Genomic DNA, 27,025 nt, shown 5'->3' with positions numbered 1-27,025 from the left:
GTCTGTTGAGTCTAAATGGTGATACAAACGCAGAAAAATTATCTTCCCTATTTCCCAGACCCTAAAGCCACGTCTCCCCTCAAAGCCTCTTCATTCACTGTCGTAGATTAATCAATTTCACAGTAGTTTGGTATTCTTTATCCATCCACTTGTATTTTTCATATGATTGTGTGATGCAGAGTTGATTAGAATTGCATTTCATTAATCCTTGTATTCTGGTCGTGTCAAACAGTTCTTCTCTCAGCTACATATGGTTTTGATGGCCCCTAAACAGCTGCTTATATGAGGCAGGTTTGTACCATTTGAATGTACCCTCCCTCTGGAATTCCTGCTGTCAGCAGGTTTGCTTCAAAAGCACCAGGGGTGGTGGTGCTGGCTGCCCATCTGTACCCATAACTGAGGGCGTGTTGTTCTGATACTCAATTGTGTCTACATTTCTACGTTGAAGGCAGGAAACCATAAAAGATTTCAGTAATAGGCAAAAATGAATAAATAAATCTGGTTTTATTTTTAGCCATCTAATATTATCAAGAAATTAGGATTTCCTCTCATTTCTAAAATCAAAACTAGTTCAATTTATCACCATTTCTTCAGCATCAAGCTTTTAAACTTGAGCTATTCATGGTATAAGATTTTATTGCAAAGTATGTCATAAATCTGTTTAAGCTTCTTCTTAATGAGCTCTGTTATTGATTAGATAAACTAAGAACAGTTGACTGTCTGTATACAAAAATGAATAAACAATGTTCTTCAAATAACTGAGCACTCAGTGTAAGTTAATACTTTAACAGGCAACAGTAGTAAAGTATTAAAAAGCAATAAACTGTATATTTGATTTAATATTAGATTGAAACATTACACATAACCATTTACGAAAGTACTCTAAAAGGTCTTGATCAGAGAGACGTGGCCTTTGAAATTTTGTGCTGTCGTTTGTTAAATTCCATTTACAAACTACATATCTCCAAGTGTCACAATACAGACTATGGCTGTGAACTGAGTCAAAGGGAGTTTCCCAAGTTTGGACTTTTTTCCCTGGATTTCACACATTGCATTATCCCCCAAAGGGCGCCACTACCACACACACAGCACATCATAAAGATTATGAAATGATCCAGCGCAATCAGAACTCTATTTCTCCTGAAGTGGATTCTCTGACCCAAACACACATGTCTACTAAAACAAGATGAATGTTTTTAATTTAGTACTTCATTTGTACAAATTGCACCACAAAAAGCAAAGGTGCTGATAATACCAACATGCACAAGAGAGTCACTAAGCAAGATTTAGAGGTGATGAGAGGAAATGAAAACTTTGAATCAGCGCTAGACATAAGAAACATCGAGAGTATCCAGAGGTAACATGGCATGATGATGATGTAAGTTTTTTTTTTTTATAACTTGCAACATGCTATGATAACACCTTTGTCAGCATGTGTCATCATATTTGGCTGATGAAAACTCTGTCCTGTAATATTACAACCGGCCTACTGGAAACTTGACGCTGTCTCTTTAAAGGGGCTGCACGGGTGCTGAGCCCTGTGCTCAGGGCATAGTGGGGAAAGAGAGGGAGGTTGTTGATGGAATAATGATCCCTGATTGGCCAGGTCTTACTCAGGGCAGTGACATCACGCAAAGGAGAGGTCCCATGGTGTAAAATAACATGTCCTTATATGGGAGGAAATGGGCTGTTCCATTATCGGAGAAAGGGGAGATTCTCTGTGTTGTGTTCTTCCCTGTAGATGTTCTCCCAAATGGCCCCTTTAAATGCTGTTGTGTAAATTAATAGAGCTGTAAAGCTGAACTCACAATGCTCATTCATTTCTTACTTTATCATAGCTTGAAACTGAAACTTCAAGTAAAACCAAAGAGGAAAAACAGCATTAAGTCTTTGAATCCTCACTTCTCTGGGCATCAGTCTTCTATGATTATATTCCATAAAGGTGTTATTAGTTCGGGACATTTTAAGATTTATTAGTCTTTTGCAATCTTTACAGGCGTCACTATGCTTTGGTGTGGACTTGAGCAATTTGTTTGTACCAGTTCCCTTTTTGTTCACATAATCATACACTTAATTAACTTATCTATAAAGTCTCCTCAACTCTATGCCAGGTAGTTTTCTTCATAATTGAAAAATTCAAATTGGCCCAAAGTGCTGACAATGTGTAGAACTTGACGTGAAGTCAGGCCCTCTTTGGACAGGAGGTGTGCTGAATCTCTATCTTACAAACACAACACAAACAAAAAAAAAAAAGCTGCTGCTTCCCCAGACTTTAGCTCGCATGTGACCACCCCTGCTATGTCCGACATGGTATCTCCCAAGCACGAGCAGTCCCCTCCCCTTACTGAGTCAGATTTGTCTCCACTCCAAGGAAATACACTGTTACCTTTCGAGTCAAGCAAAGAAACTGTACTTACACTTTTTCACGCAGGACTATTGAGAGACAGATTAACAGGGGGAAAAAGTACAGGTTGTCTTCGTCTAAGGAGGTTTGCGTTTGAAATTTAGGCTAACAAGACATGACGAGAACAACTTTTGAATCCCTGTGAGATCTGAGCCCTCCTCCCTCCTCCTTCCAATGTTTCAGTGGTTGGGGCCATGGCCTCTCAGTCAGGGTAAGAGAATTGCATGGCTAGTTGGCTGCTTTACTTGTTTCTCCTGGTTTTGGGGCAGAATAACGCACCTAACTTCATATTCACTAAGTTGTAAACAATGTTTTGGATGGCCTAACATGATGACTTTCTAAAAGCCAATATCTGTATTTTCAGATGACCATCAGTTCTTCCTTTTATATTAAATATGTTATCAAGACAAGGCCTGCTGTAATTTTGCGAGTTAAAAAGCGTCAGATGAGCTGATTAAATTAGATACAGAGTGAACTGCCTTCTCAACTCTTCAGACTTTGACCTTTTCTGTCTGGCACACTGTACAATGGATACATTAAACCTAGCAGGCCAACCCACTTTGATAATGGTAAATGTTTTTTCAAACTCATGTTGTGTAACAGGAGGTGTGCATTTAAGGTTTTGTCTGCTTGTTTCAAAATAATATGCCACCTTACATTTCTATGTTTGTTTCAATTCCTGCTCATTTTAAATGGAAAAAGTAATAATGAAGGCTGCTTGTCTTGGTCTGTTATGGAAATCAAGCACTTGACTACCAAAGTAAAATTCCTTGTGTGTTTAAGCATACCTGGCCAATACAGCTGATTCTGACTAGTTCCTTATTCTAATAAGAAAAATATGCAGAGGTGTTTCGTTTTCATTTAGATGTTGATGGCTTTTTGTTCAGACAGGAAACTATGGTCCTGCTTGTAGAATTTAAAAAAACCCAACATGAACTTAACAGGTAAAGGAAATCCCCTAATAATAACTCATTTTGTAACAAATGTTTCATGTCATGTACGTCTTTGTAACCTGCTACTGGATGCTTTGAATTTCCTTCGGGATCAATAAAGTATCTATCTATCTAATACCTGGGTTTACATAAAAAACGATTATTCTACTTGAAAGTGAGTTTCTGTGTGGCTTCTGTCATTAACCTACTTGGGAGAATTAGGGCTGCAGCAGGGGACATCATGAGCTGCTTGTTGGACTGACTTTCTGACTTGCATCAAGATTATTTTGTCTCTGTAAATACATACCCTCCTTAACCTATTTTGTCTTTTGTGATTCTAAGCCACTCTTGCAGTTTCAGCTTACAGCATTGTCAACAGTTATCGTGTGTTGTCACATGACAATAACCCTTTTCACACATACGGAAATGTATGAAAAACATTTCTGAAAAACTCCGGAGATTTTTTTGTAAAAAGGAACCCTTGTGACTAGCTACTGGAAGACATGATCACTACGTTAATTTTCTTAAAGAGATCCTTGAAAAACAACATCGGAGTCGGAGCCTATGTTTAGCATTTTTGTTTAAATACAAAAGATTTGTGAAACACACTGATTATCTTGTCAATTAAGACAAGAAAGTACAATAAAATGTTTTCTTGCGTAGCCCTAAATATGAGCTCCAGTATCGTTGAAACCAAAAGCCTCCAGTTTGCTTTTGTTCTTTGCATTGCTACAGTATGGCAGGGTGTTACCACCACTTGTTTAACTGATAATAACCAACCGATCAGGTCAATTAGTGGTGCAGAATTGGTAGGAGCAGTATTTACAAAGACTATTGTGCCTAGCAGTTTTTAATCATTTAGCACTGCATTAACTGTTTCCCATTAACACTCTCAACCCCACTTGATCTACAGGCTCATTTACATGTAAAAGTTGTAGAACTACCCGAAATCTTAATGTGCCCTTGGCACATGATCATTTCATTTTGATCATTTGTCTAACCAGCTTAACTGTATAGTAGACGTGTTTATTTTCAAGGCAAAAATATAGGAATCCATGAAACACCTTTGGATTTGTTGTTGTGGTGTCAGCCTGATGGAAAAATAAAAAGCAACAAACAGAATTAACTAGATTGGTGGAGCAAGTTACAGGCGGCCATTTGAAGGCAGAACAATAACGTCCCAGTTTTGCCTAGCGTGCATCATGTAACGGTTGCTGAATAGTTTGGTAAAGTCTTTCCAGCTTATTTATGTACGCTTTATTTCAGCAGAGCATGAGCATCTGTAACTCTGTCCTTATCAACCTATCTGCTCTGTTTGAACCGTGGGCCTTTTTCGTCTTTGACATAATCACACTGACACTCTCCTGTATGGTTTGTCTCAGATGCAGCGCCAGGATACAAATTTTGGCTGAGACTCTTACTTCAATAAATTACAACTGTTTCCTTTCTTATACTATTTTCTTTTTTAAAAGACATTTTACTGAAACATTTACAACACAGACAGCTAAATTCCCCTGCTGAATTGTAATATTTAAATTGACACACGGAAATGAAACTGCTCATATATTGCAAAAACTCCATGCATGGTGTTGACCAATACATCCATTTCTCATAACATTGATTATCATTCTTTTTAAGAGAGTCACCTCTTTTTGGTGATCTGTATGGATCATTATTGGTTTATATCTACAGCGCAGGGAGGGAGAGTTTTTGTCAGTGGGCGAGCTACATTGACTCTTACCATTGGAGAGAGTGGCGCACTGAGCGGTCTGTTTACGAGCGAGTCTCAAAAACGGTCCATTAATGCTTTTATTACAATATATCGCCGATCAGATTAGTTCAGATGGAACTTTGAACACTATCTTCTGCTTTATATGTTTTTAGGATTTATCAGTCTCAATATGAAACATAAACTAGACAGTGACCCTCTCAGCAAATAGCTTTAGTCACAGGGGACGAGATTGATGAAGGAAAGATTGTAATCCTTGAGAAGTTGTGAAAAAGGCATTTCCCTGATTAAAGTTGAGTCCCAGTCCTTCACTTATTGCCCCCCTCTGTCCATTAACAGAACCCTCTGTCCTCCTGCTTCTGGACAAAGTAACATGATGTGCTTGCGAGCGCCTTAGTGGCCCAGCCCTAACTTACACAAAAGGCTCATCATTTAATTACCTTCATTAAAAACTGTTATTATTAACAAAAATAAAAGTTAAACATTTTTGTTTTGTTGAAGTTGAGTTAAATGTGTTTCCTGCTCGTGCTGTTGTAAATTGATTGTGAGAAGGATGATCGGGTGTAGGGCAAGACAAGACAAGAAATATCCTCTATAAGTCCCACAATAGGAGAATTTGTATTGTTACAGAAGTAAAGAATAAAATACAGAAAAGGTTGAGATAAGCATGAATAAAAAAACAATACTGTGAACTGTCTTTATCAGTGTCTGTGTTTTAGCCTGAAGTTGGTTCTTAGCTTTTCTGTAAGTCAAATAAAGTGCAGAGGTGATAACAGCAGGCTGATGATGGATGTTTGGATTATTTTATTTTTTCCTCTTCTGATGAACCGGGTGTTAATGTTGTGCATCAGATGGCTCACCCTGGTCATGGTCCTCCTGAGATCTGCTATGAGGTAGTCTAGTTTATGGTGCGTAAATCATGATGCCTGTTACGAGTGATGATTCATCGTGTGGGGTTGTTGATGATGTGAAACAAGCAGAGGGACTTTATAGTTTAGATTTTACTGGTAAGCCTATAGATAACTGGCTGAAAGTTGTCAAAAAGAAAAAACCTTTGTTTTATTCAATTGCTGCCAAGATTTAGCCTACAAAATTACTGGTGGCTTTATTATTTTGATCATTTGTCTGTGAATAGTGTACAGTGTGTTTTCTTCCTTGTCACAACCAACTACGATTCTGCGTCCTTGAGTCTTTTCTGACATGCAAAGTAAAGATTTAAAACCTCCTATGCTTTGTTTAGAATCTAGGAGGAGTAAGGGTGGCTACTACATAATCCCTCTTTGTCAACAGCCTTACAGTCATTCTTGTCATTGACAGAGCTGAGGCTGTCAACTCAAACAGGGAGGAAACACGCCTGGCTGAAAATTTGCTTGTTTCAATACTTCAAGCTTTTGGACTTTGATGAACCACAGACTGTAGTCACGTTTTATTGTGTAGTCACGGTTTATTGTGGTGGTTCTCAATGAAAGCACACCTTTTCACATACCTGTATTTTACCATTCCAAAAGGCATCAGGCTGAGCATGTTGAAAACATGGACAGGATAGTGTCTTATCCTCTGTAGTGCACAGTATTTTTTTTAACGTAACTCAATTTATGTTTCTGGTCTGATCTCCGTAAGAGAGCTAGAAGAAGCCTCAGTGGTGAGGTGCTTTAAAGCTACATTTAAAACATTCAGGAGGGGGTAACTCCTCTGTTTACAAAATAAGAACTTTGGTTTAGAGGTGTAGGATCAAAATTCTGTCTCATAAATCCCCAGTAAGGTTTATTTAATTTTTTATACCAATGGCTAGTTACAATATTCTTAATTCGAGTTGTTATTTTTATGGCATGATGTGCATTTTGTAAATTATTATCGGTTTAAAAGTTAAATAAAGCAGATCTGGCTGTCTTGATTTGATTTGTTACCGTAGCGAAAAAGGATTGCCCCCTCGTGAAATGCACTGTTTTAGGCAGCCTCTATACCAACAAGTTACACTACCGTCTAATACAAACTCTTACATTCACTTACAAGTTCTCCATCCTCAATGATCGATCGATCGATCAATCAATCAATCAATCAATCAATCAATCAGTCACATTGCCCTCTACTTTTGTGATGCACAACAAGGATTTTGCTCAGAAAGACAGTGAGGGAAGAGAGGTGAGAAGTTATTGCTTCAGGCCACAATTTAGCAACAAGAGGTTTGTATCTAAACCTAATTAAAGTTATTTTTAACCTTTTATCATACAATGTTTGAAAGCGTGTGGGACGTCATGGGAAGAGAGCGTAGTTGACAAAGGTCCAGAGGGACACAACCGTTATTTTTTTCTCTCTAATAAATGGTGATGCTGAGCAAGAATAGTGTAAGGGACTTTCTCTTTTCAAGGTTACCTTTTATCATACCACGGAGAGGACTTTTATTATTTATTTATGAGGTGTATATGTGTGATGGACAATATGCCTTTAGTCTAAAACCTGCTGGAGTGATAGATTTGATGAGCTATTGGCCCTGAAAACGATTGAAAAATGTCTCTGTATGAAAACAAAAACTAGTTGTTTCAGCTTAAAATTTGCATAGTTGACTCACACATGTAGATTATTAGCAGTTGAAGTAGGTTTCTTCAGGTTGTCTAGACTGGCCTAAGCCTGTTAGGGGTGACTTTCTCTCATTGGTCATCTCATCTCTGCTGCTCCCCTCTGTTTTCGTGTGTGGTTTTTGCTTATGCAAGTCCAATTTGTGGCCTACCAAAAAACGGACTCAAAGTAGAGAGTAGACGATGGCAGCCTGACTGTTGTGAACACTTAGAAACTTGAGCAGGTTGGTATTTATTTACAAACCCTGAAGTCATAGCAGGAAGGATAACTGAAGGCTGAGTGTCGTGAAGTTTCATGGCTGTTGGAAGTTTTTAGGTACATTTCACTGACCTGTCATGGTGTGTTTGTCTGAAGTCTGAATTTCTTAATCCTTCTTCTTCAATTTATGACCATCCATGTAGAGATGAAGCGGTGTATATGTCTCTTCTCAGCATGCATATATGTTGACCTGTTTTTTTCATCTGCTTGCGTTTTTAGCAACATGAACCGTGAGGACCGGAATGTGCTCCGAATGAAAGAACGAGAAAGGAGAAATCAAGAAATCCAGCAGGGAGGAGGAGGAGAGGCCTTTCCAGCGAATTCCCCTCTCTTTCCTGAACCCTACAAAGTGGTTAGTTTGTTGACCTCACATTCAATCTTGACATGTAATCAATGAGTCTGTTTAGAGGAATTTGTAATGCCACAGAAAGTGAGAACTGCACATACAGTAAGGAACAATCATGTTGACACAGTTTTGTCAACACATTTCTTTTGAGACTTCACATCTCTCCATGGCTTGGTTCACTTTGTTTAGCTTCAAGTTTAAAAGGCAAAAATTGAATGGTTTGGTGTCTTTTTTTACGTGCAGGTATAAGGAGGCTTTTTGTAATATTTGTTTGATTGTATTTGTTTCATTTTCATCCCTTTTTTTTAAAGCCTCGGTCTAAAAAACATTGTTGTAAAAACGGGTTGAAATTGTGAATTGCAGTTCTTACTCATAACAGTTAGGTTACATTTTTTAGAATATGCTTGAATCTGACCATATATTGTTAATAGAATACTTGATTTTCAACATTATCAGGTGTTTCATCCACACAATAACCTTTGTATTCTGATCAACTTAACAAAGAAAACAATAACCATTTATCACTATTGGTATGAATGGATTCTATTGAGTATATCTCATGCTTCAAAGACAGACGCTTTGAGAGTCTGGAAATGCTCGCGTGAAGTACCCTGAAAGCACTTTAATGTCACCTCTAAAAAGCTGTGTGAACCTGGCAAAAAAAATCTGATTCAGGCTTCCATCATTGCCTGTTCTTTCTTTTTTTTTAACTAGAATGAATTACTCTTTTGTTATTTAGCAGGATTTATAAACTCATCTGGATCTGTTTTTTTTTTGTGACGTGTCTGAACAAGTTGTACTGACAATGATGGCCCTTCTTTTAATCAAGCTGATCTTACATGCACTCTAAGGTCGCAGCACAGTATGTGGTTGTGTTAATCATAGTCATTAAAAACACTATGTAATGCTTTCTAAACAGTTTTGGCCTAAGTTATATCATGAAAGTTTTACTGCACTTTAAGAGGTGGTTGAATCGACAACACCTGTCTTTGGTTAGATTTTTTTTTTGTTTTGCAAGCAAAGAAGATCAACAAAGAACATGCCAGTTTCTTCCCTCTTTCCTCACGTATCTTCCTCCTCCTGTTAACAGACTCAAATATATGTAGGCCAGCCAGCTCTCACCCAGTCAGTGTTATTGTCGAGAGGATTTGAGTTCTCCGCACTGGTCTAATCTTTGCCACTAACCAGATTTGAGCAGAGGTAAGTGGCTCCTCTCTTTAGCTTGAGCGAGCCATCAAACAGGCAGTGAGGAATGTGTCCTGACAGGTTGGTAATAGAAAGGCTACCAGAGGTGAGCGATGCATGCAGGCCTGTGTGTTTAGGACCACAACAAAGTGAACGCTGACTTTTAGGAAGTCCTTGACCTGTTGCACAAAAAATGGAAGAGGCACGCGGCAATTTTTTTCTTCAGAAACGACTACAAAGCAAACTGAGGTGGTAAAATGTCTTTTAGCATCAACATATGTTGAAAAATATTTCTTTGAGTCGCTGGCTCTTCTGCACTGGTATCTTTCTTCTCCTCACATCTCCTTATGTAAGCTTCAGTTGACTTTTTTCCCCCCCGCCTCTGTCATGCTTCACTTAGTGTAAGTTTACTGTGTTCTGCATTAAAAGGCAATGTGTGCAGGCAGCTGCAGCTGTGGCCTCCCAGATGTAGAGCAGCAGAGCAGGAACATTTTTATGGTGCAGAGTTTACACACTCGTACCTCAGCTGCAAAAAATGAAGGGCACAAAAGTATCCGTAGAAAATTTAAGTACAGCAATATTGTTTTTCAGTCTGGTAATGGAAGAGGAACTTAATTCTTATCTGATGTTGATCTATTTTGTGATACAGTACATGGCTGCAGTATAAATGCATTTTTATTAAAATCATGGTGGCTTCTAGCAGGATTGCTAGGGCAAATTGTGGAGAGCTATAACCTAACTAGCTCAGCTATAGATATAGAATATATAAGCTTAAAAACTAAAAGCTTTGTATGTTATTTTTGCACCCCTGCCCAAAGATGCGTTGAGAGGACGTTTTGAAGGAGTGACAATCAGTGTTTCTTTCTCTTGGATTGTCTGCTGTCTGAAATGCAATTTATGGGGCAGGACCCAAAGAGTACACAGGGTTCCTCTTGTCAGGAAAAAGATAGAGCATGTCAGTTGTTGTCGAGATTCCTGAGAAAGTTCCTGCTGACACAACTGGCCTTATGAAACTATATTTACAAAGATATTATCTAAGACGTGATGCTTTGTCGTTCTTTTATGCTTGTTTCCAAACGTGCAGCACAGCATGTACAACTCACCGGTTTTGAGTCTGCCAACAACTTAAAGGTGTTGCAATCACTCTTTACTCCAATGAGTGAGGTGAACAATCTGTTCAGCTTTTTGTGATTCAACTCAAGCACTTTGTCTTAGTCTGTTTGTGCCAGATGCAGGAAAAAAAATCCCAATCATTTTCTATAAATCATCAAAAACTACGTTTATTTGTGTGTATATAATTTGAAAACAGCCACTTTGAAAAGTTGTCAGCAATGACAGAAGACTTCAGAAGAATCTAGCGGCCATTATTTCAACTTGATATTTTTGATATTTGGTTATTCAAACTGGTATATACAATAAGAACGAGTGTCTTTACCACTGTCTCTGGTGGACAGGTTTTCAGGAGGGGCTAGCAGCTGAGCTGTCTTTGAACATGTTAGCTCTTTTTTAGGTTTGAATTCCTTCAGTGTTCATCCTTCACAAGGACGGGAGCCAAATTATCTGACCGGTGTCCTCCTCTCCAAAACAAACAGACCCAGTAATTACACCCAGTAAAATGCTGAATAAAGTAGTTTTGTCAAAAACAAAACAGTGCTTCTTCTCTGATGCTCCGAGGCAGTGCTTGGGGTTTGCGAGCAGAGATGTGTCCAGTATTTTCAGAAAAGTAGACATATTTATGACACAACAGGGCTCTTTACAATCATTCTAAAGCATGTCAGTAAAACTAGCAATAAATGAATCCAAACTACCAAATAAGAAAAGCATATCATGCAAATCTTGACCAACTACACACATTGGAGCAAGGCCAGACTAGCAGGAGGCAGTGGAGAGATCATGTTGTGACCAAGCTTGTTACATTTCCTGCTGAAGATCATGGCTTGAGTTTCTCCACACTCTAAATGAATCTGTCAAACAAAACAGAGGTCTGAGGTCGCATGTGAAACTGGAAACTCTGTACAGACTGCTGTCACGGGCTACTTGCAAGCATGTTGGCTTGAATCTGCAGCCTCGAAGTGATTGATTAACCACTGTGTTGGAACTGTAGTAGACGCTTATCTGTGTTCACAGATGGGTGTGGGCAGAGTTTGAACAAGCTGACTGTGTGATAGGCAGATTAGGCTTCTGTCTTTATTCAATCGATTATTTTCTCTATGTTCAGTCAATTATCTTAAATGTAAAACAGGTGACACAAGAGACTTGGATATAATTAGTTTCCTTTTAAAGATATAAATCTGTATCAATATGCAAAATTTGCAAAATTTACTTATTTTGAGTTTCTTTGAGTGATTTTTTTCCTACATTTTCAATGTTTTTCATGGAAAGCAATTAACCCAAGTGTTGATCTTGTGCCCATAATGATTGTTTTCTCTGCCCCCTCCTGTCTTCTCTGTTCATTTCTCTCTCACTTATTCCCCTTTCTTCCCCGTTGTTATTTTTCTCCCCTTCATCATCACACTGTCCTCTCCTTCCATTCTCTGCATCTCTCTTCAGTCCAGCAAGGAAGATAAACTGTCCAGCCGTATTCAGAGCATGCTGGGCAATTACGACGAGATGAAAGAGCCGATTGGTGACACACTTCCAAAGCTCGGTGGTAAACCTTCTAACAGCTCGTCTTCCTCTGAGGAGAAATCAGGTCCACCTTTGTTTGGCGGTGATCAGCGCGGTGTTGGTAGCGGCGGGAGCAACCAGAGCAATAAGTGGACTCCTTTAGGCCCCGCTGCTGGTGGATCTTCAACCCAGTCCCAGAAACGCTCTGGACTAAGCAGCCAGAGGGGAAACGGAGGCAGTAGCGGCAGCAGCAGCAGTAGCCAAAGACACGGAGGGGAGGTGCGCGAAAAGAAGTCAAGTAAACACAGTGGAGGGTCAGAGCACTCAAAGTCACACACATCGAGTCCGGCCAAGGGCTCCCTCAGCTCCTCCAGCAACAGCAGCCACTTGCGGAGCTCGTTGTCTGCCGAGCAGCATCACAGCAAAGAGCGATATCGTTCCAAGTCCCCACGAGACCGAGAGGCCAACTGGGACTCCCCCTCGCGGGTTCACACCTCCTTCCCCACCGGACAGCACTCGAGTCAGGCATTTCCCCCGTCTTTAATGTCCAAACCCGGCTCCATGCTGCAGAAGCCCACAGCGTACGTACGGCCTATGGACGGCCAGGAAACGGCAGAACCTAAGAGCTCACAGCCAGAAAGTTACAGCGGACAGTCACACAGCAGCACCATGGGAGAGATGAAGTCGAACAGCAAGGCCTCACTTTCCAAACTCAAGATCCCCTCGCAGCCTGTAGAGGTACGCTTTGTCACACACTTTTTGTTTTAAGTGTATTCTTAACTAGACTGCCTATGTACACTCTTTACAGTAAGTGTGTGTTTATGTATCCATAAAGATATACATCTATAGAGGAGGAGGTTATTTGTTGAATATGTAGACTAAGAGTGGCAGAGCACTGTTTATGATTGGAGCATATATTCTTAATGATGCAATAACTGGAATAACTCACCTCTCAGTATGTTGCACACTGTCTGTTGAGCTCTCAAAACATGCCTATTGGGTGACTTATGCTCCTCAAAATGGGCACTCACCTGCTGCACTGACACCATGTTGTTTATGAACACATGCTGAACTTGATGTGTCTGTCTTTAGGGGTCTGGTGACGCCAACTGTGTGGATGAAATTCTGAAGGTATGTAGTTGTATTTGGCAAAAAGAAAATCCCGAACAGCTCATCATTTTAAGAGGAAAAAGTCAATGAAAGGGCATTTCACATTACTCACCATAGACTAATTTGCACATTTTTCCCTGTGTGTGTGTGTGTGTGTTTTTTTTCTTCTTTTTCTTTCAGGAAATGACTCAGTCTTGGCCCCCTCCGCTGACGGCCATCCACACCCCCTGTAAAACAGAACCCTCCAAGTTTCCATTCCCCACCAAGGTCAGTACTGCAGCAGGCGCTGTTTTAAATGATTATGTGGCAGAATTGCTCCATAAGGCTTTATTATTTGTTTATGACTTTTGTGTTGTGTAAACACACCTGACATAAAGCTCAGAAACGTGTTTAGTGGTTGTCTGAAAGTTACTATTTATAGTAGTTTTCCTTTATATTCTTCCCAGTCAGTTTGGTGGATTTTAGTCACAAACTTAGGCAGGAATAATAAACCCATCTTAATTGATAATTTCCTAAATCATTGATTCCAATCAGAGTTGACAGACAAACTCAATGATAAGGAGTGAAATGTTAAATTTGGTGATGGAAATAATTCTGAATGTCTTTTTTTTTGTTCCCCTCAGGACTCTCACCCTTTTCCAAGTGGACACAGTGAGTTTCAGATATATTTCTGGTTCACAACCAAAACCTGAACTGAGTATTAACTTAAGTTTTTATTTATATTTTGTCCCATGTTTCTCATTAAGTGCTATTTGTTTGAATTTTAGAGAGAGGCAGTTCTTCCAAGAGCTCGAGCAGCCACCAGCCCAAAGCTTGCGATGACCAGCCCACGTGAGTGCTTCATCCTTTCCTCTCATCTTAAGCCGCTGCTTGTAGTTTTCCAAGTATTGAGTTCAACAACAGGGATTAGGATACTAATACAAATATTCATGATGAGCTAGGTCAGTAACCAGACATGCATAATGATTGGTATGAATGGCCTCAGTTATGTGGAATTGATATCACTGATGGAAGCAATGAAAAAGAAAGGTTGATTGATTTATTTTTCCCCGAATCACAGCATGCTTGAAGATGACCTGAAACTCAGCAGCAGTGAGGACAGCGATGGAGAACAGGACTCCGCCAAGAACGCCTCAAGGAACACATCAGCAAGGTAAAGCTCAGAGAGAAGCAGGTTAACTTTAGTGAGAGTTTAAGAACTGAATAGTTGAAGCTTCTTTTACAGGGAGATGTTGACTTCAGACAAAGTTTTGAGGCCTTTGTAGTGTTGTGTTGCTCTGCAGTATTTCAATGGATGTATTTTATAGTATGTTCTTTATCTTAAGAAATATGATGCACAGGTTACATTTCTGCAATAGGAAATTTACATTATTGTGTTTATAAAGGACTGCATTATAAACAAGTTTGTTTACTTTTAGATTTGTTTCTAACTTTCAAACTGAGAAGTTGACCTGAAATTAGACACAGTTTTTAAACCCAGGACAAGATGTAGTTGTTGTAATACAGTGTTTCCCCTACCAATAGTATAGAGTCGGAAATCAGGGAATGAAGTCATTTAAGGATACCTTTCCGATAGAAAAGGACAGGTGTCATTAAAAGTAACGCATGAACACCAACATTCCTTGTGTCCAAGTGTTTGTGTCGCCGTATCGGCATGTCTGCTTGTCCCCACCCCCCCAACGCTGTAAACCTAGGGGAAACACTGTAATACATCCATCAGTGACTGAAATTCACAGCTAAGAGTGCATTGTACACTTTTAGTACTCAGTAAAATACTGTTCCACTGTCTTTTCGTAACATCAGCAATAACAGTGAAGGAGCGGAGCAATCCAGGGACGACTCGAGCAGCCACAGCGGCTCGGAGAGCAGCTCGGGCTCCGACAGCGAGAGTGAAAGCAGCACGACAGACAGTGAAGCCAACGAGCACCCACGGCCTGCCTCTCCTGAAGTAATGACTCAGCACTAACTTTTTCCAACAATTAAGAGCTTCTTTGTAATGATTTAGTCCCTGAATAACGAATGTTTTCACTAGCTGTGACTGTTCCTAGCTCCGTAGACCCTTCTTTTGGGTAAGAATTGTTAGGAGATACTGATTGTTCTTCAGGCCAGAATACCATCTTTTTACATTTATTTTTGTAGTTTTTACGAGCAGCTAGCATAATAGTTTAGTTTGAAAGACAGTTTCTAACATCTGTGTGTTCTCCTGCTTCCTCTCAGCCGGAACAACCCATGGCCAACAAGTGGCAGCTGGACAACTGGTTTAAGAAGGCCAAGCAGTTCTCACCAGCCTCTCCAGTAGACAATAATGTTCCAACTAAGTGCAAGAAAGAGGGCAGGGATAACGGCTCAGGACGCGGCTACAGCAGCCAGGGAGGGAGTTCAAAAGACTCAGCAACACCCACCCCAAGCAGGGACCTACGGGCGGCACAAAAAGGTGCAGAGGGTGGCCGAGGCAGGCAAAAATCCCCCGCCCAGAGCGAGGGTGGCACGAATGCACGAAGGAGCGTTGGTAAGAAACAGCCTAAAAAGTCTGAGAAGCCCCCAGTGGTGGAAGAACCCAAAGGAGGTCTGAGGGTGGAGAGTGAGCCGGCTCCTGAGATACCTCCTCACCGGCCCAAAGCTGCTACTAAAGGTTCTCGAAAACCAAGTATCAAAAAGGAACCCAAATCCTCTCCGAGGCCGACAGCACCCGCTGTCACCAACACTGCAGACAAACGCAAGGCCAAGGCACCCACAAAAACCTCTCAGAAGTCTCGGGAGTTTGTCGATACGGACTCCTCGTCATCAGACTCTGAAGGGAATGAAAGCATCCCATCCTCGTCACAGACGCCCAAGTACACAGAGAGTATAAGGACACCTGTGTGTGTGTTTTCTCCAATTGAAGAGAAAGAGCTGCTGTCTCCCCTCAGTGACCCAGAAGAGCGATACCCTGCGAGGCAGCCTCAGCAGCAGGTCCTACTTGTGAAGATAGGTGAGTCGAAACAGTTAAGAAGAAGAAGAGAGGTCTAAATGACACATTATCTCACTGTAGTCTGCGTTCTTTGTTTTGCCTTTTTCTAGCTGTAGTGTACTCCCCTGATGCTTTTCTTGACTTTGGACCAAGCTAAATCTTCCCTTCCCTTTCCTCCCCATTTCCTATAGATCTCAGCTTGCTGTCAAGGATCCCAGGGCGGCCCTACAAGGAGCCTGTGGAGATAAAAGTGGAGAGGGATGACTCTCTAGACAGGGACAGTAAAGACTTCAGCAAGCAGAGCTCTGAAAAGAGTTCTAGCAAGGCCAAGAGGAAACACAAGGTACAGCACTTGGAAGACAAAATTCCTGTTATTGTGATTCCATTCATGTTAAAAATGTGAATGATAATCTAACTTTTCAGAGCTTTAACTTTTTTGTGTTCTTAGAAAATGGAACAATTACTTAAGATGTTTATCTTTCATTATGGAAGAGTTTTTTTTTTTTTTAATATTTTTTTTTCCCTTCAAAGGATACTCCTACTCTTAAAATAACCCCAGAACAGATTCCCATTAAGCAAGAAAATACATTTGAGCCAAGGAAGAATTAATTACTCTTGGTGGGGATCCAAAGTTGATATTTCTGTTGCTTTTTTTTTAGCTGGGAAACTACCAGAGGAAAAAAAAAACTTTGTGATGAAACAGATTTGGAGAACAGCTTATCATTGACAGACTGTAGTACTGCACCTCCTGAGGGGTTTAATCGCTCTAGCGCAAGTGTCTTTGTCTCCAAATCCCTCGCTTTTTAGATGCATTACATTTCTTGATTCTGTCTTTATTTTTTATCTTTTTTAGAATGACGAAGAAGGAACGAAGCCAGAGAGCAAGCGGAGCAAGCTAGAGGAGAAGTCCCTGTCTCATCACAAAAACAGCAGTAAAGAGTGCGTATTCTTCCCTTTTCATCCCTCCTGATTATCATTCACAGTAAACCGTCTGCACACTGACAACACTTGGCACACTTGCTGTGACAGTAGTACTTAATTTGGTTACAAAATAACGCTTGCCAGATGTCTTTTTCTCTGTTTGTACAATTCACAAAAGACAGCCTATAAACTCTTATGAGCACTATAAAATCTCAAAGTGACGCTGTTTGTTTATTACTCTGCTGCCTCCCCCTGCTGCACCTGTTAACCTTTTATTCTAAAGAGCCCTCTACCACGCCCTCACTGTAGAAATCCTTCAACTGTTAAAACTCAGTCTATTAGGGTGAGTGTTTATCTGCGACAACATTGGCCCATTTTGATAATAAAATACTGTATATATGCATCAAAATGGCCTTTTCACACAGGCATGCAAATATACTGAAATGTTCAAAGCATTTGCACGTGTCCTACCAAATAATCGTAAAATGTCCACATGAAGTCGAGGTGAGCCAATGTGAGAACGCAGCAGGTAATTTTCATGAAAATATACCGCAAGGGTGCAGTTGGGCTTGATTACCCGTATCCTGCAATAGGTGGGGATTCACTTTTCTTTTATCTCATCGGTTTATACTGCGAAAACATCCGATTACATGTAGCATGATATAAAAGCACATCATTGCGTTGGACACTGTTGCTCTGGGGAAAAGAGCAAAGTTTACGGGGCAGGCTGTACTGAAAATTGAGTGCATGTTTTAAAAGAGCTAATGAGGATTTATTAACCCACCAGGTCCAAGAGGTCTTTGGAGAAAAAAGAGGAGCCAGTTCCCTCTCCCTCCATGTCAGGTCTTCAGCGGACGCCCAAGGCAGAGCACCCGAGCAGAAAGAGAACGGTCAGCCAGTCCTCCACCTCTTTGTCCAGTGGGACAGGCAGTGGGAAGGAGGGAAGCCACAGCACCAAGAGCAACTCCACCTCCAAGCACAGAAAAGGAGAGGACAAGGGACGCAGCACACGGGACGGGAAGGTAGGTGTAAATATGCTTATCTGCGGGGATTTGTTGTTTGTGTGGATACCTGGAAAGCTTTGGGGATACTGGGAAGTATGAGTCCTTCGTCATGTTTGCAGACCGTAAAGTGTTTTTCCCAAATGGCCTTTAAACTATCTCTGTGTACTCTTCATGTGTATGACTTTAAAGAACATTCAAGCAGCTAATAACTGAATTGCATATGCCCAATTCATACACATTGAATAGTATTTTATAGCTCCCTGTACCCTCAAACTCACCTTTTCCTCCATATCATACTCTACTTCAAACATCATTCCCCCACCTTTTTCCCCTGAAACTTAATTCCCTCTCGTTTGCTATCCCTGCAGGAGAAATCCTCAAAGGGCTGTGATAACCAGCTGGCCGTGCCTCCACTCTCCACCGACGGCTCCAAGTCTCAGAGATCCAAGCTGGTGTTTGAGGACAGGTAAGAGGAGCTCTTTCCACTGTGGATAACCCCTCAGCAGGGTATAGCAGAAAGAACTGCTGTGGGGATCTAGAGTTGCCTTTGATGCATTAATCGTCGAAGGTTGGGGAGGTTGTGAATAGATGTGCCTGAGAAATGATGTAGTTTTAATGTAAAAAGGCTCTCCTATGGGGGGCTCTGTTTTTATGTACATGCAGTAAAGAAAAAACTGTATACTTCCAGTTTGAATGTCTTTTGTTTTAGGCTTATGTTTTATATAAGATAAGGTTATATAGGATATGTTTTTTTCTGTAATTCATGTAGAAACTCATCCATATAACAGTGTTGTAAAAAGTTGTTTGTTAAATTGTTTGTTTGTTCAAATTTTAAACTGTTTTGTTTCAGGGTCCATTCAGCAGATCACTACTTACAAGAGGCCAAGAAACTTAAACACAACGCAGATGCACTGGTGAGAGCCAGGTCTTGACTATTTGCATGTGGAATTGAAATGCCATGGTATCAGTTTCTGAATGCAAAGCAGTGACAGGAGAGGATTATACAACAAGTTCTAGACCTGAGAGTAAAATAACTTCCTGGTTAGATTAATGCTGGAACACAGTAGAAGCTTTGAGCAGCTTTACTCTGTTTTTATACAAGAATTATTTATTGACTGAATTTTACATAAATATTTCCAAAGCTCAATTATACTCTGTACTTTGAGCATGGTGTTAAAGAACAACAAAAAAACACTTTCTTTTGTGGCTAAGTCAATGAAAGGTGAGGTGTTGTTTAACTTCAGTTCTCATATCATATTACAGTGTTTCCCCTACCATTATATTAGGGGGACGGCCCTTTTTTTTTTAAATTTCTTTTTTGGCTTTTTGTGCCTTTTATTGTAGAGATAGGATGGTGGCTCTAGTCGGAAATCAGGGAAAGAAGTCATTTAAAGAGCCCATATTATGCCCTTTTTGGGGTTCGTATATTTAATCTATGTACCTACTTTTGTACGTTCACAATAGCTAAAGTCCGAAAAAAAGTGTCTGTTTTCATGTACTACTCCTCCTCCTCCTTCGTTTTCCGCGGACTTTGAATTATTGCACATAGATGTGCCTAAACATGCACAGGACACTTGGAAAACACACTAAAGAGCATATAAAACCAGAAAAGTCTATGTTAAACCTGCTGAGTTTGTTCTGTTACATAGCCATGGTACTTACTAACTTGTGATTTTAAAGTAGCGGTGATTTAATTTAGTCCTTTCTCTTCCCTCTTTCACAGTTGGATCGTTTTGATAAGGCGGTTTACTACCTGGACGCTGTGGTGTCTTTCGTTGAATGTGGGAATGCTCTGGAGAAGAGCGCCCAAGAGTGCAAGTCTCCCTTCCCCATGTACGCAGAAACAGTGGAACTTATCAAGTAAGGATAAAGATTCATATCTGACTTTCACATCTACTGTTCATATCTGCGGATGAATGTTGTGTTTGTCTAATAAGACGACTACAAGTTTGACAATCAAATATAATCTGTGTTTATGTTCAGATACACTATGAAGTTAAAAAGCTACATGGCTCCAGATGCTACATCAGCAGACAAGAGGCTAGCTGTGCTTTGGTAAGTCAGCTGATTGTCATCATGTGATCCATTTCCATCTCATGTTCAGGAGGCAAGGTTCTGTCTTAAGCCTCTAAATCAAAGCATTCAAATCCCTGCCTCTTTGATTGAGGGGTGTTGTGTATTCAAGCAGTCCACAAACTTCTGGTCATCGCTTTCTCTGCAACTTTTTAAAACAATTTGAACTCTCTCCAGCCTACGATGCCAGTCCCTCCTCTACCTGCGGTTATTCAAGTTGAGGAAAGACAGCGCACTAAAGTACTCCAAAACACTCACTGAACACTTAAAGGTGCGTTCAATTCCTTCAATCTGAAAGAATATTTTGCTTGGCAAATCTTCAAAAACACATTCCATGTATGTTGTTTTCTGTGAATGCATAACCGGCTTCCTGTGTGTGTACATAATGCTTCCTCTCTTTTTGCTTCAACAGAATTCCCTGAGTAACACCCAGGCTCCCTCTCCTGGAATGGGAAAGTAAGTCATATGTTAGAAATAATTAGTAATGAGACATCAGTGTTTCCTACAGCAGTGCTAACATTTACAAAAGTAAAGCAATTTATATAGACATTTATCTCAATGCTTAAACGCTTGATAATTTCACAAAAGAGTAACCAGAACTACTGGACATATTCTTTATATGTAAATTCCTTCAAATCACTTGTTGACGTTTTCTTAGTTTACCTGTTTTAAGAATAGTTGGAAGCTATCAAATCTTACTGAGAGGCAATAACATAAAAAAAAACAGATCCAGTACCAACTTTCTAAATATCATGTGTGCTCTGTTTCCTAATGCAGCAAGGCAGCAGGAATGCCCTCTCCAGTGTCTCCCAAGTTGTCGCCAGGCACTGCCGGTGGCTACTCGACGGTAAGCAGCACTAGCAGCGCCAGTTCGTCTGTAACCATACCTCAGCGTATCCATCAGATGGCCGCCAGCTACGTCCAGGTCACCTCCAACTTTCTGTATGCCACCGAGGTCTGGGACCAGGCGGAGCAGATTTCAAAGGAGCAGAAAGGTAAAACTGTGTTGATTTACTTTTTAATATTGCTCAATAGACATCTTTTCAAACGTTTGTAGTCATTGTACAGTGAGTTGTGTTTTTGCCAAAGGTTACTTCTTGTTCTGGTCTCGTGAGTGTAATATCACAGGAAAGCCTTGAGGGTCTCGCTTGAATTTGGCACATTCATCTTCTCGGACTAAAAGATGAACAGATTAGTTTCTTGTAAGTCGAGGTCAAGCTCGTCGCAGTCTCAACATCTATCCCAGTCTCGTGATTGTGATATCCCAGGAACACCTGGAGGGAATTAAATTTCATCTGTCTTGTTTTTATTGAATTATATATGTCCAAGAGAACGACCCTGAAGTCTGAAGTTGATTCGGGGACAATCCCCCCCTCTCTTTCCGTTTCATACCTGTTACCAGTCATTGGTATTATGTCCTTCCTTCCCGATGTCCTTAATAGATTCTTACTTATGCTGTTGTTTTTGGGTATTGTGTTATTTCCTGTATTTAAATATCCCCTCTGTACACTGATTTTTCAACAGTCAATTTTTAGGAAACGAGATGGACGTAAACTGCAAATTCATGTTTTGGCAGAAGTTTTTTTTTTTTTTACTTTATGGGAACTTCCCCTTTTAGGGAAAATCTACAGTCTTGAATGAGGTCATGGTGAACCTTGAGTTCTCCCTGCACAGATTCAGAATAAGATAGATTATACTAGTGAGACAGACACCTCTTTTAAATCAGTCATGCCAGTTTACTCAAAACAATCTCATTCGGGATTATCCCCATTCAGGGAATTTTACAGCATCAATTTATCTTGATTTAGTTTTTTAAATTGTGGTCTGCATTAAATACATTTAAAGTCATACCCCTAATGTGCTCACAGTGAGGCAGTTTCTCCAAATGTCTGCACTTGGGGGCGCTGGTTCAGCTCAGTGTTTGGAGCGTTGTCCCGAGTTAGAGTCCAACCCTCAACATTTGCTGAATGTCATTACCAACTCTTTTCTCCAAACATGTCCTGTCTATCCTCACTGTCGTATCCTAATAAAGGCATACAATGGCCCAAAATGGAGAGCCATACAAACCATAATTCATACCTTAGTTAGGTGTCTAACTAAAGGCTGGAACTAGAGCTTCTTATAAGTTAAAGGATGATCCGACTACTTAACTATGAGCAAATCAATCAATGAATCAAGCTTGATTGATATAGGACCTTTCATATAAATCAAATGCAACTATTGGTCAATTGTGGCAAATGAGGCAGTTAACCCAGGTTATGTTATTCAGTCATGTATCAGTTAATACATACTATGTATTAATAAATACTAAAGATATATTAGTAAGTTTAATGTAGATCTGTGATTTTCTTTTCTTCAGTTTTACCACCATCATTACTATGTAATGTTTATAATCATTTTTTGGAATGTTGTTTGTAATCAGAATCAGTTTTAAGACATCCTCTTAGGCTTCTGGTAATAGCTAAAATCATTGTCATGGCCTAATCAGTTAATTGGTTAATTAAACTGAGTGGAACAAAGAAGTGATAAGTGAGAAAAAACAGATGGAACAGTCCCAAAATAAAGTCAAAACTGTATCTTGCTTACTCCACCTTCACTGTCTTGTATCCTGATGGAGTTTGTTGTTTTCCCAGAGTTCTTCTTGGAGCTGGACAAGGTGATGGGTCCTCTGATCTTCAACACCAGCAGCATGACAGAACTGGTGCGATACACGCGGCAGGGCCTCCACTGGCTGCGCCTGGACGCTAAGCAAATTCCCTAGCAAGGACTCGTTCCCTGCTCGCTGCTTCCACACCCACACCTCAGCCTCCTGTGTTCAGCTACGTGTGGCCAAAGGACACACACACGCATGCTCACAGACACACACATAATATACACTCATGTACTGTACACACTCACAGACAAAGTCCACCTCTGGTCCTCCTTGCACACGCAAAACACACACATGTGATGGACCTCTCAGACATATCTCCAACACTGTGTCCATTTCCTACACCAGCTTGCCAAAAACACTGAGCAACCTCGGCCATCTCAACACCGTCGACAGCACCACACAGGGAGAAGCATCCAAACTGCAGCAACAGGAACAAAAAGAACTTCTCGCCATGCTTCATGTATCGGCATTCTTATGATATCTCTGAAGGCCATGTTTTTATCGATTCAGCATGGAAGCGCTGGCTGAATTATTTATGAATATGCGTACAATTGGGTTTGGTTTAAGGCTACTTTGGTTTTTTGTATCTTTTTGTTTGACTTTGTTTCACCAAAGTACCTCCCATGAACACCAAAGGTGCTTTAAAAATGAAGGTTTCTCTTTATCATTTTTGTGCCTTGTATGTGAGCTACAGGAAAACAAACAGCCACCCCTCATTCAAGTACATTACTTTTTATTCTTCCTCTTTTTCTCCTGCTACGAGTCATATAATATATTTTTTAAAAATTGAGTTAATGAAAGCTGGCATCAATCATGTTTTTTATTGCAGTCTTTCAATTTTGAAGTTGGGTCCTGTCCAAGTGTCGGACATTTAGGAGAAGAGATGGCGTTGGCAGCAGATGAAACTACCACCCTGACTTACATTTCCTTCGGAGTCTCCTGGTGCATTCGCCTTATTATGGAGCATGGCCACAAGAGTTTAGGACTGTAGGAAAGGACGACTGTGTGCAGCAGATAAGAACTTCTAACACACTCTTATTTATACATTTTTTTTTTTTAATCAGTTATTAGTTTTTAACAGTGTAACTTAATTCCCCAGAATCATGAACTTCTTTTAGCCCTGCTAGACTATTTTATGCTGGTCTTGTTTGATGTAAGGAGTAGCATGACCTCTAGGGGCCGCTATTGGGGGCTTTTAGAGTCTTGGCCTTAATAAAATTGATCACATAAATGTTCTCTCTAAGAGATTTTTTCTCTGAAGCTCCAAATTTTACTCCTCTGTCAATGTTTTTGTTATGTTACGCTTGTAGCAACATTGTTCATTGACAAATGTCCTCATGGATGAGTCACTTCCAGACAGTGTTTTTCTCATTTTGAGCCCCCTTGTTAGCTCAGAGTGTATTTTTCTAAGGATCAACAGGGAGTGTCTTAGTATTAAAAATCATTTCCACACATACAATGCAGTTATTTACAATGCAGTTTATCAAATCTGGGCTTGAGGAGGAGGAGCGTAACACATTTGGCAGAGCAGCAGCGAAAACATTTCTGACAGGTAAGAAGTTGAGTGATACAGGTTAGCAGTGTTTAGAACAGAGTTTTAAAGATAATTATATATTTCAAAGGTAAAGTATAATGGCCAATATAGATTTTATTTATATACCAAGCAGTTGTTTTTTTCTTCTTCTTTTGTCCAAACAGAAGTATAATTTTACAAATGCATACTTTTAAAACAGGGTTGAACATGGGTTTTAAGATGCAAAGTATTTGTGTATGAAATTGTTCCTATTTAAATTTGTCATTTGAATCATGCTTGTATCACAAGAAGGTAGATAAGTCATGCCTCAGCTAGTAGTTGCAAATGTGGTACTACAGGCAAGGTAAAAGTAACTAAGTAATGCCTGCTGTCAAGATGTGAACATGTATTTAAAATTGGGAGTCGTTATCAAGCGAACTGTAGATGACTGGTTAGGAAAACAAACACTAATATGACCACAGATTAAAATAGACTATCGGCTGTTTGGTTAATGACATGAAGGACTGTATTTTTTTCTCTTTTTTTTTTTTTTTTTTTTCACACTTCCTTATAAAACATGCTGGAATGAATGAAGCCTGGGTCAAACAGTATCCAAAATAACATTTGTTGATTTAATGATTGGAAAATGTGGACAATAAGAAAGTGCCAGAAAGTTCAGAGATGTGTGTTAGCACTTTTCTTGTATTTACATAAACAAACTTGGTGTATTTTTTGAGTTTGCACCTCATATTGCACCTTTTAACATCTTATGACAACAAATCACAAAAAATCTTAAAAGTTATTACTTTTTTTTTTTACCTTCACTGGCTCCCTGGCCTTTATTGTAGAAGGGGAAACTGTTATTTTCTCTTTCACTTGGAAAAGAGAAAGTCGGAGGAGGTATTATTTTAATCTATGCAGGATTTTTACAAACAAATAATAATTTTAGGCTTGGGATGTTTTACTCCACTCCTTTTTTTCTTCTTTTTTTCCCCGCCTCAGTGAGAAACCTGTTTAACTCAAGTGTCCAATGCCTTTAGCTTTTGCAATTTTTGTGTACCGGTTTAGTATATATATATATATATATATATATACATATATAAATATGTATATAGATCTGTTTTTATAACCAAACAAAGATGGCTTGAGCCATTTTGTACTTAAAGCTGGAGGCCACTTTTCTCATAGGAATTCCTCTTTGGGTTTTGCCAGCCCAGTCAATGTCTTCATACACTGGTACACTTTGTAAGTACAGGTCGGCGCCTTGTGGTCCCTACACTATCTTGTAGTCAAATGTAAAACATTTAGCGTTAGAATGATTTTGAACAGTTTGCTACTCACACTTATTTATTTTTCTGCCCCTTTGCTTTTTTTTTCTTCTATTTTTGGCGTTCTTAGGAGAACCATTTCCTGAAATAGGAAGGTGTAAATGTATGGGAGTTGTTCATGATGAGATTTCATTGTAAGTAGTAATTAATATTAATTCTAACTTGAACAAATCCAGGGTAAGATGAGTTATTTTTTTCTCTTTTTGACATTAAGTAGGAAGATGTTAACACTTGCATGTTTCTATTTAAATACAAATGTATAAATTGTAAATATAACATTTCTTTAAGGGTGAATTTCTACTACAGGTTGACATTTTTATTGAAATTTAAAAATGCTGTAAATACATTTTGTGAGATACTTTATGCACATTTTTTTTTTCTCTCTGGGCTTTCGTGTTTCTCTTCTTTTTCTTCTTCCAAGCTGTTACAGATGACATCCCAGTCTCTTAACACTGTATATCAGATTGATTTCTCTCGTCTTTTTCTTATTGTGCTCGTAAACTTTGTCTTCTGCTTCACTTTCTTTCATTATCATGGTCGCCACATAATCATTATTGTGTCTAGATCCAAGTGCAAATATTTTGTCTTCTCTGTATTTGATACAGAGGCGTGTACCTTTTCATGAAATGTATATTGTTGATCTCATGGGATGGATGGATTGTGTATACTGTCTGTTGTGTAAAACCACGTCTGTTGTTTCCTCATGAGAGAGATGTATTTACTATTTGTCCCTTTTGAACAATTGGTCCAACATGTCTTTTGAAACAGAGGTATTTCTCTACAGGTCAGAACAGTTGTAGCAGTTTATACAGTATGTTGTATAACATCTTTTTTCTAAAAGTTGTCTCTAAAGTGAGACCAGCAGCATACACTATGTACATTAGTCTAAATTGGATTAGTTTTCAAAGAACTGATGATAGAGATACTATATATGATGGATGCAATATGATAAAGGTACTCATGAGTTTGATCTACAAACTTAGGTTATGTAATTTAAAAGCATTCTTGTGAAGTGAGTATTAATTGTGACTAATGAGAGTCTGTCCTGAATATTCTTTGTATTTTGCCGTATTGAGAATAAAATATATATGGATATGTTTAAAGGAGTGTCACTGATTTTGTCTTAGAAGCATGCGACTGTTTACTTTTAGGGGCCGCAAAAGAGTGCTGATGCGTGCATCTCATAACATATTGAAGACTTCATTTACATTTGAGCCAAGATACATAAATATTTTGTGTATAGCCAACAATTATTCTCTTTAGAATAAAACGTTTTAAGAAATGTGGCAGAAATCTTCATCTTTTACACGGCACACCCTCCCACCAAGAGGCACCAGAGGGGTCGCAGAAATTTGGAGAGCAGAAGGGAGGAATGGAACAAAAATAAAAAATCAGCATAAAACATTTTTTTGTGACAATAACGTTTTAATTTATT

The 27,025-nt window shown here is 39.5% G+C and overlaps 1 protein-coding gene across 3 annotated transcripts in view; it reads left to right on the top strand.

Moving 5' to 3' along the window:
- Positions 1-26,693, top strand: part of aff4 (AF4/FMR2 family, member 4) — a 34,437-nt gene extending 7,744 nt beyond the window's left edge. Inside the window, exons 1-21 of one of the 3 annotated variants that reach the window (XM_061055157.1) lie at positions 2,363-2,615; positions 8,120-8,252; positions 11,991-12,776; positions 13,131-13,169; positions 13,329-13,415; positions 13,772-13,799; positions 13,916-13,979; positions 14,209-14,301; positions 14,952-15,096; positions 15,366-16,119; positions 16,290-16,441; positions 16,952-17,037; positions 17,807-18,041; positions 18,392-18,489; positions 18,874-18,937; positions 19,747-19,883; positions 20,007-20,078; positions 20,274-20,367; positions 20,509-20,552; positions 20,874-21,091; positions 22,730-26,693. In XM_061055157.1, coding sequence (XP_060911140.1) covers positions 2,599-2,615; positions 8,120-8,252; positions 11,991-12,776; positions 13,131-13,169; positions 13,329-13,415; positions 13,772-13,799; positions 13,916-13,979; positions 14,209-14,301; positions 14,952-15,096; positions 15,366-16,119; positions 16,290-16,441; positions 16,952-17,037; positions 17,807-18,041; positions 18,392-18,489; positions 18,874-18,937; positions 19,747-19,883; positions 20,007-20,078; positions 20,274-20,367; positions 20,509-20,552; positions 20,874-21,091; positions 22,730-22,857 — 3,474 coding nt within the window. In that variant the 5' untranslated portion in view covers positions 2,363-2,598 and the 3' untranslated portion in view covers positions 22,858-26,693. Of the gene's footprint in view, positions 1-2,362; positions 2,616-8,119; positions 8,253-11,981; positions 12,777-13,130; positions 13,170-13,328; positions 13,416-13,771; positions 13,800-13,915; positions 13,980-14,208; positions 14,302-14,951; positions 15,097-15,365; positions 16,120-16,289; positions 16,442-16,951; positions 17,038-17,806; positions 18,042-18,391; positions 18,490-18,873; positions 18,938-19,746; positions 19,884-20,006; positions 20,079-20,273; positions 20,368-20,508; positions 20,553-20,873; positions 21,092-22,729 lie in introns of those variants that run through there. The other 2 variants (XM_061055156.1, XM_061055158.1) reach the window with 2 other exon arrangements.
- Positions 26,694-27,025: the final 332 nt, after the last annotated feature.

Source organism: Labrus mixtus, chromosome 14, assembly GCF_963584025.1.
Source record: "Labrus mixtus chromosome 14, fLabMix1.1, whole genome shotgun sequence".
NCBI lineage: Eukaryota > Metazoa > Chordata > Actinopteri > Labriformes > Labridae > Labrus > Labrus mixtus.
Note: the sequence above shows the minus strand (reverse complement) of the source record. Positions and strands in the feature narration are given on the sequence as shown.